This window comes from Hesperophylax consimilis, chromosome 25 (assembly GCF_061612785.1).
Source record: "Hesperophylax consimilis isolate HC1 chromosome 25, BYU_Hcon_1.0, whole genome shotgun sequence".
NCBI lineage: Eukaryota > Metazoa > Arthropoda > Insecta > Trichoptera > Limnephilidae > Hesperophylax > Hesperophylax consimilis.
The window spans coordinates 4,914,057-4,937,738 of record NC_142860.1 but is presented as its reverse complement, the minus strand read 5'-3'; the positions used below and the strand labels follow the sequence as shown (position 1 = coordinate 4,937,738).

At 36.1% G+C, this 23,682-nt stretch overlaps 3 protein-coding genes across 4 annotated transcripts in view; 1 reads left to right on the top strand and 2 right to left on the bottom strand.

Annotated features, from left to right (window-relative positions):
• Window positions 1-935: 935 nt before the first annotated feature.
• LOC149411460 (ATP-binding cassette sub-family F member 2) lies at window positions 936-3,925 on the bottom strand. Its single transcript, XM_089646941.1, has 2 exons — window positions 3,767-3,925; window positions 936-3,146 (listed from the first exon to the last, which is right to left on the bottom strand). The coding sequence occupies exon 2, from the start codon at window positions 3,123-3,125 to the stop codon at window positions 1,242-1,244; it is 1,884 nt and encodes a 627-aa protein (XP_089503067.1). The 5' UTR covers window positions 3,126-3,146; window positions 3,767-3,925; the 3' UTR covers window positions 936-1,241.
• A 1,870-nt stretch (window positions 3,926-5,795) lies between these two features.
• sturkopf (lipid droplet associated hydrolase sturkopf) lies at window positions 5,796-12,320 on the top strand. The gene is made up of 2 exons (XM_089646614.1): window positions 5,796-6,171; window positions 9,673-12,320. The coding sequence occupies exons 1-2, from the start codon at window positions 5,979-5,981 to the stop codon at window positions 10,401-10,403; spliced, it is 924 nt and encodes a 307-aa protein (XP_089502740.1). The 5' UTR covers window positions 5,796-5,978; the 3' UTR covers window positions 10,404-12,320.
• Window positions 12,321-13,503: 1,183 nt separating this feature from the next.
• LOC149411458 (aminopeptidase N-like) overlaps window positions 13,504-23,682 on the bottom strand; it is a 65,296-nt gene continuing 55,117 nt past the window's right edge. For both annotated transcript variants that reach the window (XM_089646959.1, XM_089646960.1), the window contains exons 11-17: window positions 22,620-22,782; window positions 21,668-21,884; window positions 20,833-20,942; window positions 18,256-18,423; window positions 16,620-16,763; window positions 15,892-15,973; window positions 13,504-14,373 (exon numbers count right to left, since the gene is read on the bottom strand). In XM_089646959.1, the coding sequence (XP_089503085.1) occupies window positions 14,224-14,373; window positions 15,892-15,973; window positions 16,620-16,763; window positions 18,256-18,423; window positions 20,833-20,942; window positions 21,668-21,884; window positions 22,620-22,782 (1,034 nt within the window). In that variant the 3' untranslated portion in view covers window positions 13,504-14,223. The remainder of the gene's footprint in view (window positions 14,374-15,891; window positions 15,974-16,619; window positions 16,764-18,255; window positions 18,424-20,832; window positions 20,943-21,667; window positions 21,885-22,619; window positions 22,783-23,682) is intronic.

The window sequence follows — 23,682 nt, the reverse complement described above, 5'->3', positions numbered from 1 at the left end:
CCATTCACCTCTAAAGTATTGCATGCCAAATGACAATCTCTAAATAGTATAAAACAGAGTCGATATCTACGTCTGTCTGTTTGTGAGCTTAGTTCTTCTAAACTACGAAACGAATTTTGATAAGATTTTCACTAACATTTAGAGAATTTCTTCCGGAAGTTTTGCGTATATAATGGTTTCATGATATTTCATCTAAATGACAATTAAACACCTTTAAAAAGTGATGAAACGAAAACTAGGTTAAATAGTTACCTATGTAACCTATTTTTTGTTTTATCACTTTTCATGCCTTTTTGTAGGTGTGTTGAAATGTTATTTTGATGAGATACCCGGTCACCGTTATAATACATGCACATTATATTTATAGAAAGTAGAGAAAAGTCAATGTATGTTTGTAAGCAAGTCGTAAAAAAAATATTTTCAGGTGCTTGCATTGCTAACTGGCTAAACCTTATGAGATACATCAAAATAATGTACAATGGAATTGTATATCTTAAAAAAGCCTACAGAAAAGTCCGCGATGCTATATGTCTATCTCTCCTAAGGATAGCGTCCTTGTGGTGATTTTTCACAAAAATGACGCTATGCAAGTTTTCCAATTATTATTGTAACACCCAGCAACAGGTACACGTCAGTATTATCTAAGTTTGACAAATTTTAAGGCCGACTAGCTGCAGGAGTGTGATATTAAAATTTGTAAAATAAATCAAATAAGTACAATAGAAACTTGAAATGATCTTCTGGTAAAGATGGCATCTATTTTTTTATTTATAATTATTAATTATAGTATTAAAATAACATCTGATAAGGGGAAACATTTTAAAGGAAGGAACTCTGAAGTGCATCTCAGGGGTCAGGGGAAAAGAGAAGAATTTAAATAAATAGGATTCGCTTATCCTAAAAAACTTAGTGATATGGTGGTTTAAAAAAAACTATTATTGTGGATTATTATTCTGTGTAATTCTAACAATATGTGAACAGAGTATTACATAAATATGTATATTTTTGCTGGCAGAATTAGCATAATATAATGATATATAAATATCCACAACATACCGGTCGTATTATAATAATAATACAATAATATGGAAAGTGATCGGTTTAAATAATACATACAATAATTAATTCTTTTCTAAAGTAACAAAATGATATTTTGTAACTTGTAAATAAATTAAACAAAAACACAATCAATTTTGATACAAGTTTTTATTTATGATGTAAAAAATTGTAACCTATATTTTTTACTTGCGTAGTTTGGCCGCTTCAACGGCGTTATCCTTGAGAATCTTGTTCTTCAGGTGGTCCTTGTACTTGAGGATACCTCCTTCCCACTTTGTACACTTTCCGTGTTCACACACCCAGATCACCTCGGCCACCTGATTGATCAATCGGAAGTCGTGGCTAACCAGCACCATGCCACCCTCGAAATCGTTGATGGCATCGGCCAGAGCGTCAATGGTCTCCATGTCGAGATGGTTAGTAGGTTCGTCCAGCAGTAGCAGGTGAGGAACTTGCCACGACAACCATGCGAACACCACACGGCAACGTTGGCCGTCGGATAACTGTCGGATGGGGCAAGTCTGCTGTCTTCCCGTCAAGCCGTAGCGTCCGATGATCTTCCTCATGTCCTCTCTCTCCTTCACGTCGGGGAATGCCTTCATCATGTACTCCAGGGGAGACAGATCCAGGTCCAACAGCTCATGCAGATGCTGGTGGTAACGCGCTATCCTCAAATGGGAGTTTTTACGGATCATACCAGAGGACGGGAACAGCTCTCCGTAGAGCAGCTTCAGCAGGGTGGACTTACCGGCTCCGTTGGGTCCGACCAGAGCCACCCTGGTGTCCAAGTCGATTCCGAACTCTAAGTTCTTGTAGATCCAAGGCCCAGTGTCGGTGTAGCGGAATGATACGTTCTGGACCATGATGACCGGGGGCGGGATGGTTCCGCAGGACGGGAAGTAGAAGTTCAAGGTCTTGTCGTCGGCTACCTTCTCCGTCAGCCCCTGTGCCACCATCTTGGCCAGGGTCTTCTCCTTGGACTGGGCCTGTCGCGCCAACTTGGCGGACCCGTGACCAAACCGGGCGATGTAGTTTTTCATGTGCGATATCTGGTCCTGTTCCCAGTTGTATTGTTTGGTCTGGTTCTCCAGAAGTTCCATCTTGGTCCTGACGAATGCCTCGTAGTTTCCGGTGTAGTACTTTAGTCTCTTCTTGGTCATGTGCACAATATTGGTGCACACTCCGTTGAGGAAATCTTGCGAGTGGGAGATCAGGACCAAGATCCTCTTGTAGTTCTTGAGTTCCTCCTCCAGCCACACGCAGCAATCCAGATCAAGATGGTTGGTGGGCTCGTCGAGCAGTAGCAAGTGGGGTTTAACATATAGTGCACGAGCTAACGCGATCCTCATTCGCCAACCTCCGGAGAAGTCCTTGGTGGGTTTGAGCTGCATGTCGGTTGTGAAGCCCAGACCGTTGAGAATGTGGGCGGCGCGTGCCTCAGCCGTGTCAGCGCTCATATCGTCCAGGCGCTCATAGACGTCCAAGAGCTGCTCCTGTGCCGCGTCATCCTCGCAGTGTGCCAGAGACTCGGCCAGCTTCTCCAGCTTGACCCTTTCCTCGTCCACTTCCATGACGCACTGCAGCGCCGTCTTGTCGGAGGCCGGCATCTCTCGAGTGAGGTGAAAGATGTCGATGTGCTCGGGAATGGGCACCTCCCGGTTACCGAGCACGCTCAGCAGTGAGGATTTTCCGCTTCCGTTGAGACCGAGAAGCCCGTAGCGTCGCCCGCAATTGAGTTCTAGTAGTGTGTCTTGTAGAAGTTCATTGCCGTAGAAGGTGACGGAGAAGTTGTCTAATTTGATGTCCCTGGAGCGCGGGTGGACCGCTAAACTTCCGGTGCAGGAGCGGGCTTCTGAGTTCATTCTGGCTTCGGCCTCCAACTTCAAGCACAGCTCCTCTTCTGCGGTAATTTCTTTCTGGTGGCCATTGGTGATTTCAGCTGTCCCGTTGACGGGGGAAGATTCTTTTACATTCTCCTCTCCACCCTTCCCGCCCTTCTTCCCCCCCTTGGCCTTGAGCGCCTCTTTCTTCTTCTGCTGCTCACGTTTCTTGGAGTCGGACGGCATTTTGGAAGATGTTTGTGCAGTCTAAATTAAGAAAGAAAAAACAAGTGTTAGGACATATTGCAGTAGCAATCCACATGTTTTAATGCTAATATTACAATTAGGTGGAGACATTGATAATTAACATTTAAAATGCATTTGTTATAATCTAATTTAATCACAACTTGACCTTTGAAAGTGCATTAATATTATAAGCAACAATTATTTAATGTACCTATCTCAAATGCTTTTCATTTCGCCATTACATCATAACCTTAAACAATGGTGGATGAGACAATGAAATAAACAAGAATCTTCAAAAGCTATTCGATAAATAAAATGCAACGAAAAAAATAATTTTCCATTTCCTTTCAGATCGTCACAAAGGTTCATACCAATGAGGCCGATGGATGTGACCCTGAGTAAACCCTATTTTTTATAACAAATGCTGAAAACCAAAACCAAACATATTTTTATCGAACGACCTACCCGTTACTTTTCACGTTAATTTAAATGTTTTTAATCGTGTTTAATGCGGGAATTAAGAATGGTTTTATTGCTGACATCGAACAATGTGTCATAGATAACTGTTGTAAATTCGCGGAATATAAAAATAGTTTTAACAGTAAATATCTTAGATTCTTTCGACAAAATGCAATACTTACTCAAATTTGATGTTATATTGTTGAGAAACTTCAATTTTTTCTCCACTGAAAGTAATTAGAGACAAAGTATTGTCTCGTTAAATTCCAAAATGAAACATGTGCACATGGACAAAAAATTGCAAGCAACCAATGTGCCAAATTGTTAAAATGACAGTTCAAACCACAGACAAAGTAAAAGTCGATTGGAATGTATGGAACGATATCTGCTGTGCAGTCGGGGGCGACGCTACTGCCAACATTATGGGTACAAACAAATCTTAGAATTTGAAAATCATTTGCATCTTTCGTTAGTTCTTCTTTTGGCCGCATGTATTCATAAGTATGTCAATCGTTATGCCTTTGCACAGAGGGGCTAGTTGTTCTTCATCTAGTTTTTCATGTCGTTCTAGAAGTTTCGGTTACCAAGTTACATCTTCCCTTCGGATGTAAATATAAATATACGGTGCATAGGTATTTTATTGGATTTTCGAGCTGATGAAGACATATTGACCGCCTATTTTTAATTTTATTAAAATATTTTTTTTCACCGATTTCAACACTAAAAAAGGTACCCGGACCTATTCTAAGGTGAACAATATCACACTAATTATTATTGATTTCTTCGAAATATGCAAAAAACTAATACAAAAAAAGAAAAAAAAAGCTACAGAAATAATATTTTAGTAACATGTCTAAAGTCTGGACGTTAAATTAGTTACATTTTGTTTATTTTTAAGAGTTTTTATAGTATGGATCTCACTTGTAATCTATTTATAAATAACTCAGAATCTGAAAGGAGAATATAAAAACTTATTTCATAAGCTTCAACTGCCACGTAAGTGAAAGTACTCACCGTACTCACTGCACCGGAACACTCATTGATTTTTATTTGTTTTGTACTTGGCAACATCACTATTCCACGGAACTAGGTTTTTTTTTCAATTTTTAGTGATGTACGTTATCTAAATTTTGATTGTTGGATGACGTTTCGAATACATTAATCGACAATTATTTTTATATTTTTTGTAATTAAAAACAATTGTTTTAACTCGGTGGGCATAAATTAACTCAATCAGTGCCTGTTACACTAGAAATATTTCAGATTGGATGAATAGTTGGTAAATGCACATTAAAATGGGATAAAAGGCACATTTTATTTTAACATTTTGTATCAGTTAAATACAATGACAAACAATTATTTCAGTAATAGAAAATTATGCATTTTTAGATCTATTTCGTTCAAAAACTTTTGATTTTACGTCTTTTCTTCACGCCATATCTTGACATAATATATTTTTTGGTAAGTATTCGGTATTTTTTTTGTTTTTTCTAGATTATTATTTTCCATGATGTGGTGAATCATTTAAATTTACTGAATTTAAAGTCAATGTTCTTTATAAAAATAGAAAGGTGTCATTTGCAACTCACAATTTTTACCTCAAATGGGTGTTTTAAATGTTACCTGGCTATTATAGACATAGAGGCCTTGTGTTTTCTTGGTAGGGAAAAAAAATGTTTACCAAAAAACCTAGGTAATTTGGGTTTGCTGGCCACCCTTAATACGATTTTTTTGCAAATAATAAAACCCTTTGATTTAAAATGAAAATTCGACTGCGTTGTGTGGGATGACTGCCAAAATAATTTCTGTTGGTGGTGTTTTCTTACGTTGGTATTCCTTATACCATACGAGTGGCTAGAGTTACCATTTACTACAAATTAGGTAAATACAATATTGGGCAAACTCTGACAGTAAAATAAATGTATTTAGACATGTTTTATAAATAAAGAAACATAAAAAAGTTAGGATAGGTTATATTAGGTTAGGTTAAGATAGATCAGTTTAGGTAAGGATAGGTTAGGGTTAAATAAAATAATAATACCTAAATAATTTTGTTGGCACTATTTTGCCGGAATATTAAATTATAAATTGTATTTACATATATATTCCATATTAATTTGTAGTATTTTACAAAGTAAGATAAAAGTTCTTCAGAAATTTCGAAGAATTATTTCGATTTTGCACATCATTACTTTTGACAGCGATGGTAAATTGAAGTTTCGCAGCAATCGCAGGCGATGATAATTTGAAAAAAATTCATAGTTCCGCCTTTTTAGACCGTTTCAAATTAAACAGCAATAAAAAAGCATTGATTAGTTCAAGCTCAGTGAATTACACTACTATGGTGCATGGAAACTAGTTTTAATTAAAAAAGAATTATATTATCGATTTAAAATGAACTGTGATATATTTCTCGAGCTTAACAATGTCATCGCTCATCTTGCTTGCTGGACCGACCCGGAAACTCATTCCAAATCTCACAAAGAGATTATATTATTCATTCCTGGAAATCCAGGACTAATTGGATTCTACACCAAATACCTGGAACATCTCCACAAAGCCACAAACCTTCCAGTTTGGATAATTGGTAAAGATTTTCATTAATGTTTCATTACATTTTTATTTATTTCTGCAAATCCAGCACTTATTGGATTTTGCACCAAATACCTTGAACATCTTCACAAAGCCACAAACCTTCCAGTTTGGATAATTGGTAAAGATTTTCATTACATTTTTATTTATTCCTGGAAATCCAGAAAAATACCTGGAACAAATCCAAAGTCGCATTGTAAAATTTTTAATTGATGTTTTATTATGTTGACCTTAGATAAAACTAATTAATATTTTACCTATCTTATCAGGTTTGCACTACTATTTTTGTATTAATATATGTGGCTACATAAATCTTATATAATGTTTATGATTATTTATAATTAATTGCCATTTTTATCTGTCCACTCAAGAGTTTCAACTATCCAAAGCCAGTAGGACTTTACCAATTGGGGTATGTGGTGGGACTGACGGGAGGGGGGGTAGAAGGAGACGGGTAAGTGGAAGATTGGGAAATATCTGGCTATTCAGATTTGGTTGCTAAACATGGCTAAAGCCATTTCAAGCAACATTTGGATTCTGAATAGTGGTCTCTTACCAGGGAGATAGAGAGAGTATCTACCACTCCGGAATCAAGTTTACCTCTACCTGATGCATTATAAGGGACTCCTGGTGCCTTTAAGGAATATGGAGGTGAATTATTAACACTTCGGACGGGAAAGGTATTTCTACCCGTTCGATCGATTGTTGCTTAACTCTTTGCACGCAGCCGTATCAACTGTTGTTACGGCAAAAAGTCTATACTCATGCGGCTGTATCAACAGTTGATACGGAAACTTTGACGGCCGATATTCCAGCGCTCTTTCGTCATAAATGTATTTCTTGCTCACTTGGACATTCGTAGAACTATCACGATGCTGACATCTACAAGAATTTCTCAAAAATAAAATTGTATTTCATAAAAAAAGATCGATAATCAAGTGCACCTCTTCGCGCCTTTTAGTCCTTTAGTTTACATTTTTGTCAACGGATGGCGTTAGTACTAGTATGTCATTCACAATTTTTCATAACTAAAAATGATAAGTGATCATGGTGTCCCACTTGTGTCTATCAACGCAGTGGCCTAAGTACACACACACCGAGAGTGGTTTATTTATGACGCCGAGTGAATGGCGGGGACCACATTCAAAAGATACGGTACGTCTTTGTATGACATTTTATGTTTTTGTTTTTATAAACATCTAAGAGTGTCGACACACGAGGATTTGTTTTCATATTGTGGAGAATAATCTGTTCTATCTATATAGTCCAATAAATCATGCCAGAATGCTATAATTTGACATTTAATTGCGTTCATAGGTGTTTGAAAATATGTACCGCGTACGGGTATAGATAAAACGGAGCAAATTAACGCGTTCAAAAGGTTAAGGACGGGAAGGGTATTTTTACCTTTTGCGCCGGCCTCATTTCAATGGCAGAAAAGATGGAATTATTCAATATATTTACATGAATATTATATACCAATCTCTTTGTAAAGGTCCCAATTATATGTACATAATTATCGAATCGTAATGTTAGTCTTTTTTAAAATTTATTTTCGTGCCTTTCGTTTAGATCGGTATTTCAACAAAAGGATAGTATATTATTTGTTAGTGAAATAATTCAACTCCTGGGATGAGGGTTTTTATGACCGTGAAACCTGATTGAATCTCTTTCTCCGTTCCGCACCCACTCAACTCCTATGTGCAAGCGAGCGAGAGATGTCGGGCGTATTTAAAGAAAGCAGGTATGAGAAAATACCGATAAGCGGATCGTAATAAACATATTACAAGGTTAATTGAGTTGCATTTCAAATAATATTCAATTTTCATTTAGTACTTTTATAGCTTGGGTATGCTGAGTTACTATGTAGAAATTTTTATTAAAATATTAAAATTTTTTTTGAAGATATAGCGATTTAAAACAAATTAAAGAAATTCGCACGGGACCTTTATTTTCGCCCGGACTCAGCCATATATAACCCGGATAGCGCCAGCGCAAAAAATACTCGGCCGAAATGTGTTAATAAATGCAACGTTTTTTTTCAACTGAGATTTGATTCAACTGTCTTTTCAAATGGATCTATTTGAATTTAACTTTTGTTTTCTTGAATGAATGCAAATCTTGAAAGTGGTAACTAACCCACTTCACGACATCCAATCGAGCTGAAACTCGGCAATTGGTGCGTGTGCATGGTGGTCATGCATGCACACGCATATATACAAATTTCTTTGAAATTATAGCAGTTAATACACAGTTTTCCAATAAGAGGTGTTATTTTGATATTCAAAGAAACTTTTCCCGTAAAAGATCAATGGTTTTGTTGCTTGTGTGGCTCGTAGCGCCGTCTTGTTGAAAGTAAACGTTGTCCAGATCAATACCATCCAATTCCGGCCATGAAAAATCATTAATCATCTCTCGATAGCGCAATCCATTCACCGTAACTGTTGCTCCAGCCTCATTTTCGAAAAAGTAAAGTCCAATGACTCCGCCGGACCATAAACCGCACCAAACAGTCACATGTTGAGGATAGAGAGGCTTTTCAACAATAACTCTTGGGTTTTCCGAGCCCCAGATTCGACAATTTTGCTTGTTGACGAAGCCACCGAGGTGGAAATGGGCCTCATCACTCAAAATGATTTGCATTTGATTCACTCAAGTGAATTTTAATAATTTCAATGCGTTGTTGAAGCGTGTATCGTTCCATTTTTATTAATGGCGTAGTTTCTACTTGTCAAATGTCAAAAAATGACAGCTTCAAAAGTAACATCTACCGAAATAGCGGGCTATTCAAAATTACACCTCTTATTGGAAAACCCTATATATGAAAATAAATATCCAATCTAGATTTGGCTAGATTGGTAGAGTTGTTGACTCCAGTAGGAAGGTTCAATCCTTCCCTGTAGGCTTTCATGTTCGAGGAGTAATGCTGTCGACTAGCAATCTGGAGGTCGCCGGTTCAAATCCCGGCATGCGCAAGTAAATTTTATTTGATCATCTAATATATTTGCGGCACGTTCCACAGTGGAAGATACTTTCAGTATCGCTCTGGTGTAAGACCATCATTCAGAATTAAATCGTTGCTTGAAAAGGCTTTGGCCGTGTTTGGCGACCAGATTTGAATAGCCAGGTACTTCCCCACCTTCCTCTTCCCCATCTCCTTCCCCTCCCTCCTACCTTTAGCCTCACAACATACCCCAATGGGGATGCCATAGTCTCACTGGCTCCAGATCTTTGGGAGCAGTTGAGACTCTTGTGTGGTATTCACATTGTCAAATCATCAGTCAAACCAAAAAATATTTTTTTGTTTGTTTTTTAAGTTAAAAGACATTTGATAATAGATGTGTTATAGTAAATTATTAAAAAAATTACAGGTTGACAAATCTAAATATTTTTTCAGCTGGTAACATCTACAAATACCAGTTTAGAACCTGTTGTCTCTGGGTTTAGAGTAGAGCGGCCGCGGCCTTCCACTGATTTAATTGTATTGTTTTTATAGGACACGGTGGTCACGAGGAACCCAACAATGAAGACATCACCGATGAACACGGAGTTGGCTCCGTCCGAGGACGGGAGCGTGAATTCGCCCTGTGCGGCCAGCTGCAGCAGAAGATCGACTTCCTCACCGACATGATCGACCAGCCGACCAAGATCCACCTTGTAGGCCACTCCATCGGCGGCTGGATGGCCATGGAACTCCTCAAACACCCGGAGATCAGCAAGAAGATTGTTTCAGTCTCACTTTTATACCCGACCCTCGAATTTATAGCTGACACACCAAACGGATTCTGGCTGAACAAAATCTTACGAAGAATCACGCCGATTTTATATATTTTAATATACATCTTCAGCTATCTACCGCAAGTTATTCGTTCTTGTCTTATAACCGCATTTTTCTTTTTAAACGGCATACCGTCTGAGCATTTAAATACGGTTTTAAAATATCTTCGTCCGACGGTAATTGAAAAAGTCTTACATCTTGCTTTCAACGAGATGGATTTAGTGCGAAATCTAGATTTTGAAAACTTAAATGATAATAAAAATAAAATTAATATAATCTACACGGAAAAGGATGGCTGGGCTCCGGGATATAGGTTTAAAGCTTTACAAGAGTCGGTTCCTGATTTGCGTATTGAAGAGGTACCATACCCGCACGCGTTTGTTTTGAACAACGCAATCGAAGTTGCCACGATTACAGAGAGATTTATTTTAATGAAGAAGGAGAATTAACGCAGTTATTGTCAGGTGAATCAATTGATTGAAACCATCGAATGTGTCGCTTCCACTGGAGCACCCATCTTGTGCATATCCATGCATTCTTTCCACGTGTTCAGTCCATCGCAATCATTAGATCCCATGAAATCTTACAATGGTCTCGAGCTTAATTAGATTCTTGAGTTTACAGTTCATTTTAAGAGAGATTCTATACGATCCATTTCCTTTTTTTTAAATGCTCTAGTAATATTTTAATATATTTTTTAATGTAAACACTGCACAAGCAGGGCCGGCCCTGTGCAGTTGGAGCAGTCCACTCCATGCGCATAGGAGCCAAGGCACTGATTGTACCGTTCATCTAACATAGCGCCCTTGAGGTTTTTACTGGTGCCATGTGACTTTTTTCTCAGAGCCAGCTCTGCGCCTAATTGTTTTGAGACTGTTGTCCCCAATTGAAGTATTTGTAAGACCGAATGAATGGGGATTGGGAAAGAGACGGGGAAGAGGAAGGTGGAATCGTAGGTACCTGGCCGTTCAGATCTGGTCACTAAACACAGCTAAATCCATTTCAAGTAGCATTTCGATACTGAATCGTGGTCTTTCACTAGGGAGATAATGAGAGTATCCTTTTATCATACTCTTTTTATAACTAAAGTACCAGATGCTTTATGAAATTGCAGAGAAAGGTTTATTTCTTGCCCAAACCTTGTGAATGTATTTTAAAATATTTTTTAACCTTTACAACGCCATCCTTCTTAGCGCAGTCAATCCCATCACGCTGCCATTGATGTATTATATTTAGATGAGACATGAAGCGAAGAAATAGGTCTACTTTTATCTCCAACGCTCTTAACTAAAACTACCGAATTCGGTATATGCGCGCCGCTCTTCGCATACTAACAGTGGAACATGTTTAAACGAGATACGGAAAAGCTACGTGTTTCAGTAAAACCTCTTTGATCATAGATAAAGTTAATAATTTGATATGACGTCTAATGTTTTTTAGCACTTGCAATACTATGATTAGCTGTCGGGTTGTTTTCGGACTTAGCTAACATGGCAACCTTAGAGTTACAGCAACTAATCAATGTCTTTTTCAGTTGGCTGACAACAACTGCATTTTTTTTTTATCATTACACGATTATTCCTATACTTGTAAAACCCAAATCGTACTATTATATTATTTATTTATGTCTGTAGTGATTTAATTACAATGTTATTCCATATTTTTTATTGATATGTACATTAATATTTTTATCAATCAATAAATTGTTATTATTTATTTAAGCTGTTGAGTAACTCTCTCAATAATCTGCAACCCGATTGTCTGACAACTACTATATTCTGCCATTATTTTTACTAGTGGAAAGCACAAAATCAAGCTCTGTAATTTACCGGTTTTCGTACGCCAAGCTTTGTACACCAACACGTTGGGTTATCTTTCTCACGCACACCGAGTTACTATACTGCCGTCTAGCTGACCATTTTCCATTCAGGGTATATTAATATAGTTTTAAGAACGTTTCGGTTAGTATGCTGTGTAATTTAGCAACTGTTGCATGTGTTTCTGTTTGTTTCGTTACGCCACGTTTTTGTTTTACTAAGTGGAGTCTTCTTGCAAGCTTAACACGACACCACTTCAAACCAATGAATGGATATTTCACAAAAGATCGATAATTGTGTTTGTTTGTTTTTACGAAATACCAATTTAATTTTTTTGCATATTTTGTATGTATGCACTTTAACCTGTCGCTTCCACTAATTTGACACTTGCCCGCACTTGCCTTGTTTTCGGGTTGGCGAATTAATGAGAGAGTATTATTTATTATTTTAAAATGTATTTAGGTACATATTCTTGACTGTATTATTTATAATAAATATTTTTTTACTGACTTTAAAATTTTTTGTATTGTCTTCCTAATTGAGAATAAATGATTAATTTTGGTATTAGTTTTTTTAATTATATTAAGTAAATGTAGGTAGCAGTTACAGCTTTATATAATTATCTCTGCAGGTGACCAATGGGGGATAGGAGATGAGGAAGAGAAAGATTGGCAAGTACCTGGTTATTTAGATCTGCTTACCAAACTCGGCTAAAACCATTTCAGCACGAAAGTAACTATGTATTACTCTGGAACGTTCTGCAAATAATATACTATGCAATATTTTATATTAAAACACTGCCGGCGGGAAGAGTAGTTCTACCTTTTACCAGTGTCCTACTTGAATGGCTGTATAGGTATTGCTGTCCGATAATTCTATTTGAATATTGTATATTTTTGTGTAAGTCCCAACTATAAATATAGTGTACAAAAAATGTGATACAAGTCTACCATTTTCATTTCTTCTTGTCTCTTGTGTGAAAGATTATTTAATAAAAGGAAACTATACTAAACCTGCAGAATGGGTAGTAAATCTTCAAATTTATGGCACTGGAGATGCGGAAATCGTTATTTTTTTTTGTAATATTCGTGCGAAGGGGAAAACCAAATTTTTTGTATTGTAATAAAATACATACATTTTTTACAAATAAAACTTCGCTAAATGGCTCACAATTGATGAGTGAACTGAAATTTAATTACACACTTCAAGTGTGTAAAAAAAATAACACAAATTAAGTACATAATCAAATTTCCATACCAAGGATATAAACCCGCTACTTCTGGATTCTTATTTGAAGATTTTAACCGTACAATCACAGAGTGGAAGGAAACGTGAAAGAGGAAGGTAGAGAACTACATAGCTGTTTATTAGTAGAAATATCAAACACACCGTGTGCTGAGTTGGCATCACATCTGGATCCCCACCCAGGCTTCATGAGGTCAATTCCTCGGCTGGCTAAGTCCTCCATCACAAGACAAGCAAGATTTTCCGCTCACTGAAGTAGGTGGTTTTTAAATTGATAATATTTGGCTAATTTATATAGCACCGTTTTCGTGAGAACTCACCTCAAGGGCGCTCACCTGATGTCGGGGTTTTCATAACTCGGGAATGTTAGTGTCGTTAAAAAAATATAAATTTATATGTGCTATCCGTAAATAGCAAATAATGTAACACGGTTGTCTTTAAAAAGTTCAACATAATTTATTTATTTATAAAATAGATAATTCTTCTTTTATTTAATAAATAGTCAATATTCTTCCACATAAGTTTGATGACTGGTAAATATCGAGTAGCATTTCTTTCCGTTTACATAAATTTTACAATTTGTGTTTCTGGTAACATCGAAATTTTATTTTATTTATATCTTCGACAATAAATGCTATAAAATCATCTTTCTGTATTATATTTTTGCACTTAATAATTTATTCACTGTTCAAATAAAAATTTGCAAATGAAATTTTTATCTTTTAATAAGCAATATAGTAAAATAAACCTCTCCAAAGTGTTGTTTGGAATTTTAAACGAATTGATGTTTCACTTATATAAAAAGACATAATATTGAGGTTTTGTCTTACAGCAATAACATTTATTGTTTGTATTTCATTTCAAAACAATGCAAGTCTAAATTATAGATACTTTTATTTTTATTTTCACTCAAAAGCGATGTATTGACTTTCCCTTTAAAGCGATTGATTGATTTTCAATACGAAGCGATAGATTGATTTTCAATATGAAGCGATAGATTGATTCTAACTCAAAGCGATTGATTGATTTTCAATACGAAGCGATAGATTGATTAATCATTTCGAAGCAATAGATCGATGTATTAAACAGCATTAGTAATAAAAATTTACACAATATTTACCAGTCATTAGTATAATAAATTAAGTACAAATTTGCTTTGGGTGCGTTCACACACCAAGTGTTGTCTATGTGATAATGATGATCTCTATCACGCAGATAGTTTCTTTAATACTTCAATAACAGATGGTTCGTTGCGTTCCTTCCAATCCAGGTTGAGCGAGAGAGCCTCCAGGGTTTGTTTTACTGCCAAACTGGATTTTTGTAGTATGTGCTTGTTATCTATGGTCCAACGAACAAGCTGTAAAACAAATTAAGGTTTAGTCCAGTTATTTCAAAATTAGGTGAAATGTTCTGAATTATCATGATATTTATATAAATATTGGATATACACCAAAAGTTTATTTTCTCATGGGACGTAGATGATTAAAATACAGTTTAAATTTATTGACCGTAATATTTCTTAACCCATTGGCCTCAAACGACGCCGTCCCGGCGGGTCTGGTGTCGTCGGCTTAAAAACGAAAAAGGGATACATTATTGACATCTGTGTTTAAAATTTTAAATGCCAATCGCTCTGTAGATAATTAAGCATTCATTTCGTAGTAATTGGCAGGACTCTGTTGGTACAGTTTTTTCCTGATATTTACGATTGAAATTTTGTTATATTTCAGCGTCATTGAATTTTTTTTTAAATAGCGTGTGGTTCGGGAATTGACAAGCTTGTTCGTAAAATGCGTGGTGGGCGGCTAACATCAGCCCAAATTGAAATAAAATATATTATGGTCATAAGTATGATTAATGTAAAACTTTTCTTAATCCAATTATAAAAAAAAGAAAAAAATATGGTTTTTATAAAAAAATTATTTTTATATCCTCGTTTAATCATATTATTATTATTTTTTTAAAAACTGCATTTATTTTTTGGATACCTTAATTCAATGAACGAGTAAATTTAAAAAAATTGTTTCGTTTGCATGTTTAGTTTAAAAGTTATGTAAGATTTAGTACACCACTGCAGATTCAAAACTTCGGTACAAAACAATTCGGAGGCCAATGGGTTAAAGGCGCTGTCAGAAGTTCATAGATTTTGTGTGTATTTCCGCTTTGCAATAAAATCCAAACAAATCGAATATTTCTGAACTTATATAGAAATGTTTAAAAATCGTTTCTCAGAATATAAATAGCTTTCTGGCGAAAATAGATAATGGTAGATCATGTACTATTTTTATAAACAATAAAAAAGCATAATAATAATAATTGGATTATTTGTATGGCGCCATTTTCATAAGAAAATCAACTCAAGGGCGCTTAACAACTTAATTTATGCATTTAATCTATTCCTATCACTTAGACATATAATTTATTCCTAGTGGCTTGCTTATAACTAAGTTTGATAGTTAGTAACTTATATTATGGTAAGAAAGAACAATTTACTAAAACATATTTTGCAAAAAATAAGTAACTTAAGACGAAAATAGAATCAGATGGCGCAAGCCAAAAATTGTGCGGCGGCACACCAACAGTTAAAAAGTAACGTTATTATGTGCTCACGTCCGTTCATGTTCAATGGTTTTACGCTCATTCGAACATGTCTCAACGTGTTCTGTTTCGCTCAATGTTCTTTGTTTCATGCGAAAAAGATTCAAGGGTCGTAATTCTTGCATAATGTTCGATAGAAAATTTGTTTCAAACTGCTTGAGCATGTAAATGCAACTATGAACATGCTTCCAAGTCAACATGTTCGATCAAACAAAAAACATTGATCGAAATGTTAATACTGAATCTTATATGCAAAAAAAATAAAAGAAGTTCTTGCCTGATCCTGGCCGTGCCGTGTGGTAATCTGCGTTGCTATTGTGTTCACATAGCGCCCAAGTATGTCCAAATGGTCCTTGTGACTGTAATTTAATTAATTCGCATATATTAAAAAAATTCACAACATTACATAACATATTAATATCAGTCTGTACTTCTAATTTATTTCAATATTCAGTCAATTTCTTTCTAATACTTTCAAATCGGTACTAATATTCACCAATTTACTCTAAAAACACGATTAGAGTTATGGTAAAACATTTCATGTTGTATTAATATCACATTAATAAGAAAGTTCTTGTCACTAAATAAGGTTGGGTTGTTAATTTGAACAATTCATCAAATTTGAACATTCATTTTCAGGTTCTGTGAAAGTCCTATTCAAGTTCTGTTATTATATCATTATAGGCTAGTTGCTTGACAGAACTGAAATAAAAACAGAACTTGAAAAAATCTATCACAGAACTTGAAAATTAACTTTGAAATTTGAAGAATTGTACAAATTCTCCGAAACAACCCATCCTAAGGTTGGTATTTGAAAGATCTCCGTTAAAGATTTTGGGCCCGTTTCAGCTTTTGAACATTGAAAGCACAACTGCCATGTTATTAGGCTTGTCAGCTGATAACAATTTGACTTTTTGAATATCAAAAAACAAAATGGCGCTGATTAGCTATTTGAATTTCTGCAAAACACCCCAACCTGAGTGGTTATATGTTAGAAATACTCACTATGCGACTATGTCATTAATCCTAGAAAACAAGAAGTCTCTGGCCACGAAGAAGCCCACACTTCCGTAGCCCACCGTGTAGAAGGCCGCGTGGGAATCCTGCTTCCTAATCTCTCCATCCTTGTTAATAGACTCTTCCAAGAATCTAAACATAAAATAAAACAATGGATTGATTAAAGTTCGGACCAAAAGAAGCTTGACGATTAGATGGATGGCCTTAGCATCCAAGCCCTGCTATTCCTCAGAGAAAAGTCGCAAGATCAGAGATAATAATGATTGGATATTTCTATAGCGCCTTATTTTTAGGCTACGTTCAAATGTATGGATGATGTAAACTACGCGAGGCACATTTTTTCATCCCGTCTCGGCGACCAATAATATTTTTTACCCTCAGACCTCTGTCAAATTGACTGTTATACAGGGTTTTCCAATAAGAGGTGTTATTTTGAATAGCGGTAGATGTTACTTTTGAAGCTGTCATTTTTTGACATTTGACAAGTAGAAACTACGCCATTAATAAAAATGGAACGATACACGCTTTAACAACGCATTGAAATTATTAAAATTCACTTGATTGAATCAAATGCAAATCATCTTGAGTGATGAGGCCCATTTCCACCTCGGTGGCTTCGTCAACAAGCAAAATTGTCGCATCTGGGGCTCGGAAAACCCAAGAGTTATTGTTGAAAAGCCTCTCTATCCTCAACGTGTGACTGTTTGGTGCGGTTTATGGTCCAGCGGAGTCATTGGACCTTACTTTTTCGAAAATGAGGCTGGAGCAACAGTTACGGTGAATGGATTGCGCTATCGAGAGATGATTAATGATTTTTTATGGCCGGAATTGGATGGTATTGATCTGGACAACGTTTACTTTCAACAAGACGACGCTACATGCCACACAAGCAACGAAACCATTGATCTTTTACGATTGAATATCAAAAAAACAACTCTTATTGGAAAACCCTGTATTTCTTAAAGATGCTATCAGAAAGTCGGAGAATTTGTTTGTATTTCCGCTTCTCAACAAAATAAATGGGATATTTCTAAACATATCCGAAAACTAAAAACTGTTTTTGAAAGGTGATGAAAAACACATAATTTTTTAAATTTTGAAATCAAACCTAAAAATTTTATACTTGTTACTTAGTTCGGCTTTTAAATTTGTTACTTAGTCCTGCCTTTCATATTTTAGTCTACATTCACCAAATACTTACTTGTCCTAGTTATTACCTATTCAACCATCTGTGAACATTTATAATTGATGTGTATGTTCCTTAAAATAAATTACTGCCACCTCACTCATTTCATTCTTTGTTGTTTCATATAAAAATAATTTATAAATAATTAACAAACTTTCATAAATTTTTCTCAAATTGCGGTCCAAACCTTTGGTTTCATAAAGATTATATTCTAAGGATAACTTCAATATATAAAGCTTGATGTTTTCTCTTTATAACACTGTTTAGTTCATATTTCTAACTACATATTACGGTAAGGGAGATACAACGATTTCCACAAGACCTTATAAGGCGTTCTGAAAAGTGAAAAAATTGACAAGGGATACTTAAGTTGAGCATGACTGCTTTGCAGTACTCTGTGCTGGTGAGGACATTTGACAACACTGATTAAGTACTCACTTGGCCAGCAGCCAAACTTCTTTGGTGCAGCCCAGGGCACTGAGCAAGATGGTCTTCTCGCTGGCAACATTGGCCCGGATGTATCTCTCCCATATGAAGTTCCACTGGTCCTTCCCTCCCTTGGAGACTCCTTTGCAGTACACTATGCTGCGGAAGTCGTTGGGAATCCTGCAATACAAAATATATATCCACGTTAACTTCAAGGCTAACCTTTGAAAAGAAAACATAAATATTGTATTCAATTTATTGGAATAACTTTTGAAGGACACATCAATGCAGTATTTATTTTTATCATTGATGAAAAAGATTATATATTTAAACGAAACTTGAGACAGAATAAGACACGCTTCTTCGATGAATAAATATCATAGTTTAGGTCAGCTTGATTTTAATTTTTTCTTTCTTTAAAAAGAGACACATTACCGGGTTAAAAATAACCTGACAATACTTATTTGAATTCCTTCTACTTTCATTATTATAGTGGGAAAATGTTGCTTGTGCAATGATGGAGGACTTAGCTAGCAGAGGATTGAACCCACGATACCTGGGTGAGATACAGACACACTTATCAAGTTAATCACAAAGGTATAAGTATTGTAATTTAGGTTAGGTTAATATTAATTTGTGCATATATTTTCTTTCTTATTCTCACTTTGAAATGAGGCACATATTCCTGGGTTACAAGTAATCTGACAATATTATTTGAATTCCTTCTACTTCCATAATTATAAGTGGAAAATCTTGCTTGTGCAATAATAGAGGACTTAGTTAGTGCTAGTTTATGCTAGTGCTTAAATGGGGATTAACAGACTCTGAATTGTGTGAATGTGAACATACAAACTGCAGAACACACAGTAGAAGAATGTACCCTCTACCGGTTTCCCAGAGGTATGTCTGTGCTAAATCAAGTGACTAACAATGCCATCGACTACATTAATAACCTCAGCATCCACCTTAACCTCCACCATGTGAAAAAGAAGGAAACGTTAACCATTGTGAACAAAACTTGTTATTAAACTTTGTTTTCTCTTTCTTTCGAGGTATTTTCGCCTTCTGCATATAACTCCAATTCGACTTTTATGAGAACTGAACCCAGAAGACAGCGAGGCCCTCCTTTCGCAAGGATTCGCAACGATCTTCCATGACGATTCGTACGAGGTTGTCACCGCTCACATCATCGAAGACTTTAAAAAGGCATCGCTTACATCAGGAACAAAACAGGCAACAAACAATGACAGAATATAAAAATGACAGCTTAAGTAACTGCTTGGTTGTGAGTCTTAGATGAATTTATAGAGTAAACCTACATTGCTGAGACAATGCACATGGTTTCACTTAACTAGGTCCAGAGGACACACTTTAGCGGTCCTATTTCTTTCATACACACATATTCTTTGAATGGCTATCCTTTTCATAAGTGGTGCTACAGTTTTTGTTCAATTAATGTGAATACAACGCGTTTTGTATTGTTTATAATATCATTGTTGTGATTGAGATTATGAAAGCAATCTAGTTTTGAACTTTCAAGAATTCAACAAAGAGTGGTGGTGACATGGGCCTTGTGATTTCATACTGATGTGTATAGAACATAGGTTCCCAAACTTTTTTGCCCCATAGACCACTTGCCAAATATTTTTTTTTTCCGTAAACCCCGAATATTGAATTTTCCTAAAATTATTAACATCCCATGTGATAATCATTTATTTTTTTCGTAAAAAGATTCCCTTCCCTTGCCTGCCCTACAACCGGGTGGCGATATAGTTCCTCTGTTTTTGCATTGTGCAGACAGGGGCGCCCTTGTGAGGTATTACACCAAATGAAAATGGAGCAGGATAAGCAACTGGAATTTATTTCTGTAGCTGGCCCTACAGAACTGCCCCTTAAGTTCTTTGTTAGCGCTTATTCCGATCAGTTCTTCTTGTCATATGATATCCGATTTTTCAACATTTCATTTCGATAGTCAAAATTTCCTCAAACTTAGTTTTGAAGTCTGTGTGAAGTACATCTAAATGTTGAACGTCATTATTACCCTGGACGTTTTTCAAAAACAAGTTGGGGAACTAGGAAAATTTGAGGCTTCCAATGTGCAATGTTTTGGTTCAATATATTAATTCTGACGAGAAAAGGAACGTAGACTCTATTTATATACCTCAATAAACAACTTTACGAAATATAAACATACAAATATCAAATAAGTAATTTCTCAGTCTATTATGTACATATTAGTATTACGTAAACTGTGGTATTTGTGTTAGGTGTATTGTGTCATTTAAGGAACTCCTAAATATTGAGTTGTGGACCCAAAATTTTTTTCTCGCTGACAAAGACCCCCAGCAAGCCGATATATACAGCAAGCCTATAAGGGGTCCATATAGACCACTTTGGGAACCTCTGGTATAAACTGCTTGCAATGTGAGTACACAATAGATATTTGCACATCCCTTTAGAAGAAAGGCCTTATGAAAAGTTCTGTTCCAAGCTGCAGTCATCAGTGTAAAGATGGCCCTGATGATAACCAACCTCCGATAAGCGAACGCACCGGAGAAGAAGAAGAATACTGTATAAAGGTGGACTTACGGGTTATCAAAATCAGGTTCTTCCTTCACAAACCATTGCTGGAAATAGTCAAGAGCGTTCTGCTCGCAGTTCTCCACGTTCATCTTACAAGCCCAGGAGCTGATAAGAACCTAAAAAATAAAAAATAAATTAAAACTATCTTGGGATCTCTTTGCCACAATATAGTATAATAAAACACACGCACATATAATTTTCACACTTGTGGATTTTTGTTCTTTTAGCTCCCTAGAAAACTGGAATTAAAAATGACTTAATTTGGGACCCACATATATAATACATATGTATAAAGTTTCCAACATCTTTTATGCGTGAACTTCCACTAGTTTATGCAACCCAGTAGAAATGTAATACTATATAACTACTCAAGTGATTGTGGTTCGATTTGCAATTTGGCCATTTGATTTGATTAATGTCACTACTCAAAATATTAATATGGACACATATAAAGTGCTTACGCTGTTAGCCAATGAATCCACCTAGATTTCATTTTTTATCCCATATTTTATAAGTCCTACAAATTCAGCACATTATGGCGAGTGATCGCTCTAGACGTTTTTCAAACTTGCCATAATATGCAAAACATCGCTCGAGTGGTAATATTGTATAAAACTGTTTGTTACCCAAATAAAGTAATATAAATAAATGTAAAAATATTATTTAATTATTTATGAAAGACGTGATTGATACAAATGGATGGAAGTGTAGATATTTCAACCAGAGGTAGTGAACACACAGATGTATTGCTTGCATAGATCATGTTTAAAACTTGTTATGTGTGTTTCAATATTGCTTTATGCCCAAAATCAATATTTTCTTTATGCAATATAATTCATACCTGGTGCTTGACAGCATCCAGTTTCCCGGGAGTAGCGATCATGTTATTATGCAGCCCCCCAATCTTTTTGAAGACGGGAGTCAGCAGCTTATTCATGTACGCCCTAAAGACCTCGTAGTCAGCCGAACGCAGCAGGTTACCGTTGAACTTGCTCAGGCTCGAGAGGGCCGCCTTCCACGGAAGGTATTCCTCCTCGCTCTTCAGGTAGTCTAAGAAACTGAAATATAAATAATCTCATTGAAAAAAGTGGTCAAAGAAGCGAAGCTAGCAGTCCACCATAGAGTGCTCAAACCAACCCTAATCTAAGGCAGTAAAGAATGGAACTTGCAATGGCAGAGGAAGGATGAAAGTAGAAATGATATCTCTGTGGTTAAATTATTTTATGATTGTGTTAAAAATGTGGAGATCCGATAAGAATGAAAGACTGATGGATACATAATGATTAAGGTTAGCAAAGGGAGGGCTTAGATGATTTGGGCGTGATGTGGTTGAACAACGAAAGGAGTGAAATAAAATAAAACAAAATGCAGAAAATGGTAGAAATGGTTGGGGACATCCAAGGAAGACATGGCAGGATCGAGTGAATCAAATATTTGAGTCGGGCCATGTCAAGAGTCAGAATAACAATATGTACGAGACGGTATACGAATGTGAATGAAGCAAGGAGTGTTTGCCGGTGTATCCTCACTGTCTCCCCCTTCGAAGAAAATGCCTGATGATTTTTATTTATTTATTTACTAACGGACCAGGTTCAATTAACACATTACACATTACACAAAGTTAATACAAGGGGAAAAGTTACAATGAGGTTACAAATTAATGTTATAAAATCAACATGTGTGTCCCTTTGTAACACCAAGGATATCGGCGTTGCTCTTTTTTCGAATTGTCGTCAAAGCAATATGAACCTTAACCTTTTAACATAACCTCAAAACGAATGTTGATAACTCACCGAAAAGCCTGGCTATAGCTGAGCTGGTTGGAGGCAGCCAGTGCCATGGAGTCGGTGATCAGCTGGAAGCGGTTGAGGACCGATATGCCGCTGTGTTCAGGGGCCTCCAGGGCTGACTGCAGCAGCTCCCAGTTCTCGGGGTCGTAGTTCACTCGGTATACTCCTGGGAAGATCAGATAGACCAATATTAGGGTTTAATAATCATACAGATCAGTGAAGAAAACAAACAACAAACTTCAGGTTAGGTTAACAAACTTTTAGGTTAGGTTGTTGTTAGGTTAGGTTACCTATTACCTATCCTTACCTAACTCAACCAAACCTAATATTTTATCATGTTCTGTTTTATCTGGGTCGTTTTTTTTAAATTTAGAAATGGGTTAAATAGGTACCTACTGATGACATTTAATAATTGACCGTTCTTGGTTATATTACGCCCAGGGCCGGCCTTGAGCCAAACGGCGCCTGGCAATGGTAAAAATCTAAAGGCCGCTGAGTTAGGTTTTATGTTATGAGCTCCATGGCTTCTTGGCGCCTTGGCAAGTCGGCACCCGGAGCGGATTGCTCAGAACACCCTGCACAGAACCAGCCCTGACTACGCAAATTTCTGTGAAACCCTTCCAACCTTACTGTCTTTTCAAAACATTAGTCGCACAAGTTATGTTTAGTGAAAAAGTCTGAACCATTTAAACATTGAGTTAATAGCTTCCTTAGGTGTGTACCATTTAAACTTTGAATTAATAGCTTGCTTAAGTCTGTACCATTTAAACTTTGAATTAATAGCTTCCTTAGGTCTGTACGATTTAAACATTGAATTAATAGCTTCCTTAATCTGTACCATTTAAACTTTGAATTAATAGCTTCCTTAGGTATGTACCATTTAAACATTGAATTAATAGCTTCCTTAAGTCTGTACCATTTAAACTTTGAATTCGTAGCTTCCTTAGGTCTGTACCATTTATACATTGAAGTAATAGCTTTCTTAGGTCTGTACCATTTAAACTTTGAATTAATAGCTTCCTTAGGTCTGTACCATTTAAACTTTGAATTAATAACTTCCTTAGGT

What these genes read in the sequence shown, in the direction of transcription:
- LOC149411460 (XM_089646941.1), bottom strand. Translation starts at nt 3,125, where the DNA reads ATGCCGTCCGACTCCAAGAAACGTGAGCAGCAGAAGAAGAAAGAGGCG.
- sturkopf (XM_089646614.1), top strand. Translation starts at nt 5,979, where the DNA reads ATGAACTGTGATATATTTCTCGAGCTTAACAATGTCATCGCTCATCTT. An exon ending in CCTTCCAGTTTGGATAATTG is followed by an intron (nt 6,172 to 9,672) that starts GTAAAGATTTTC and finishes TTGTTTTTATAG; the next exon opens with GACACGGTGGTCACGAGGAA.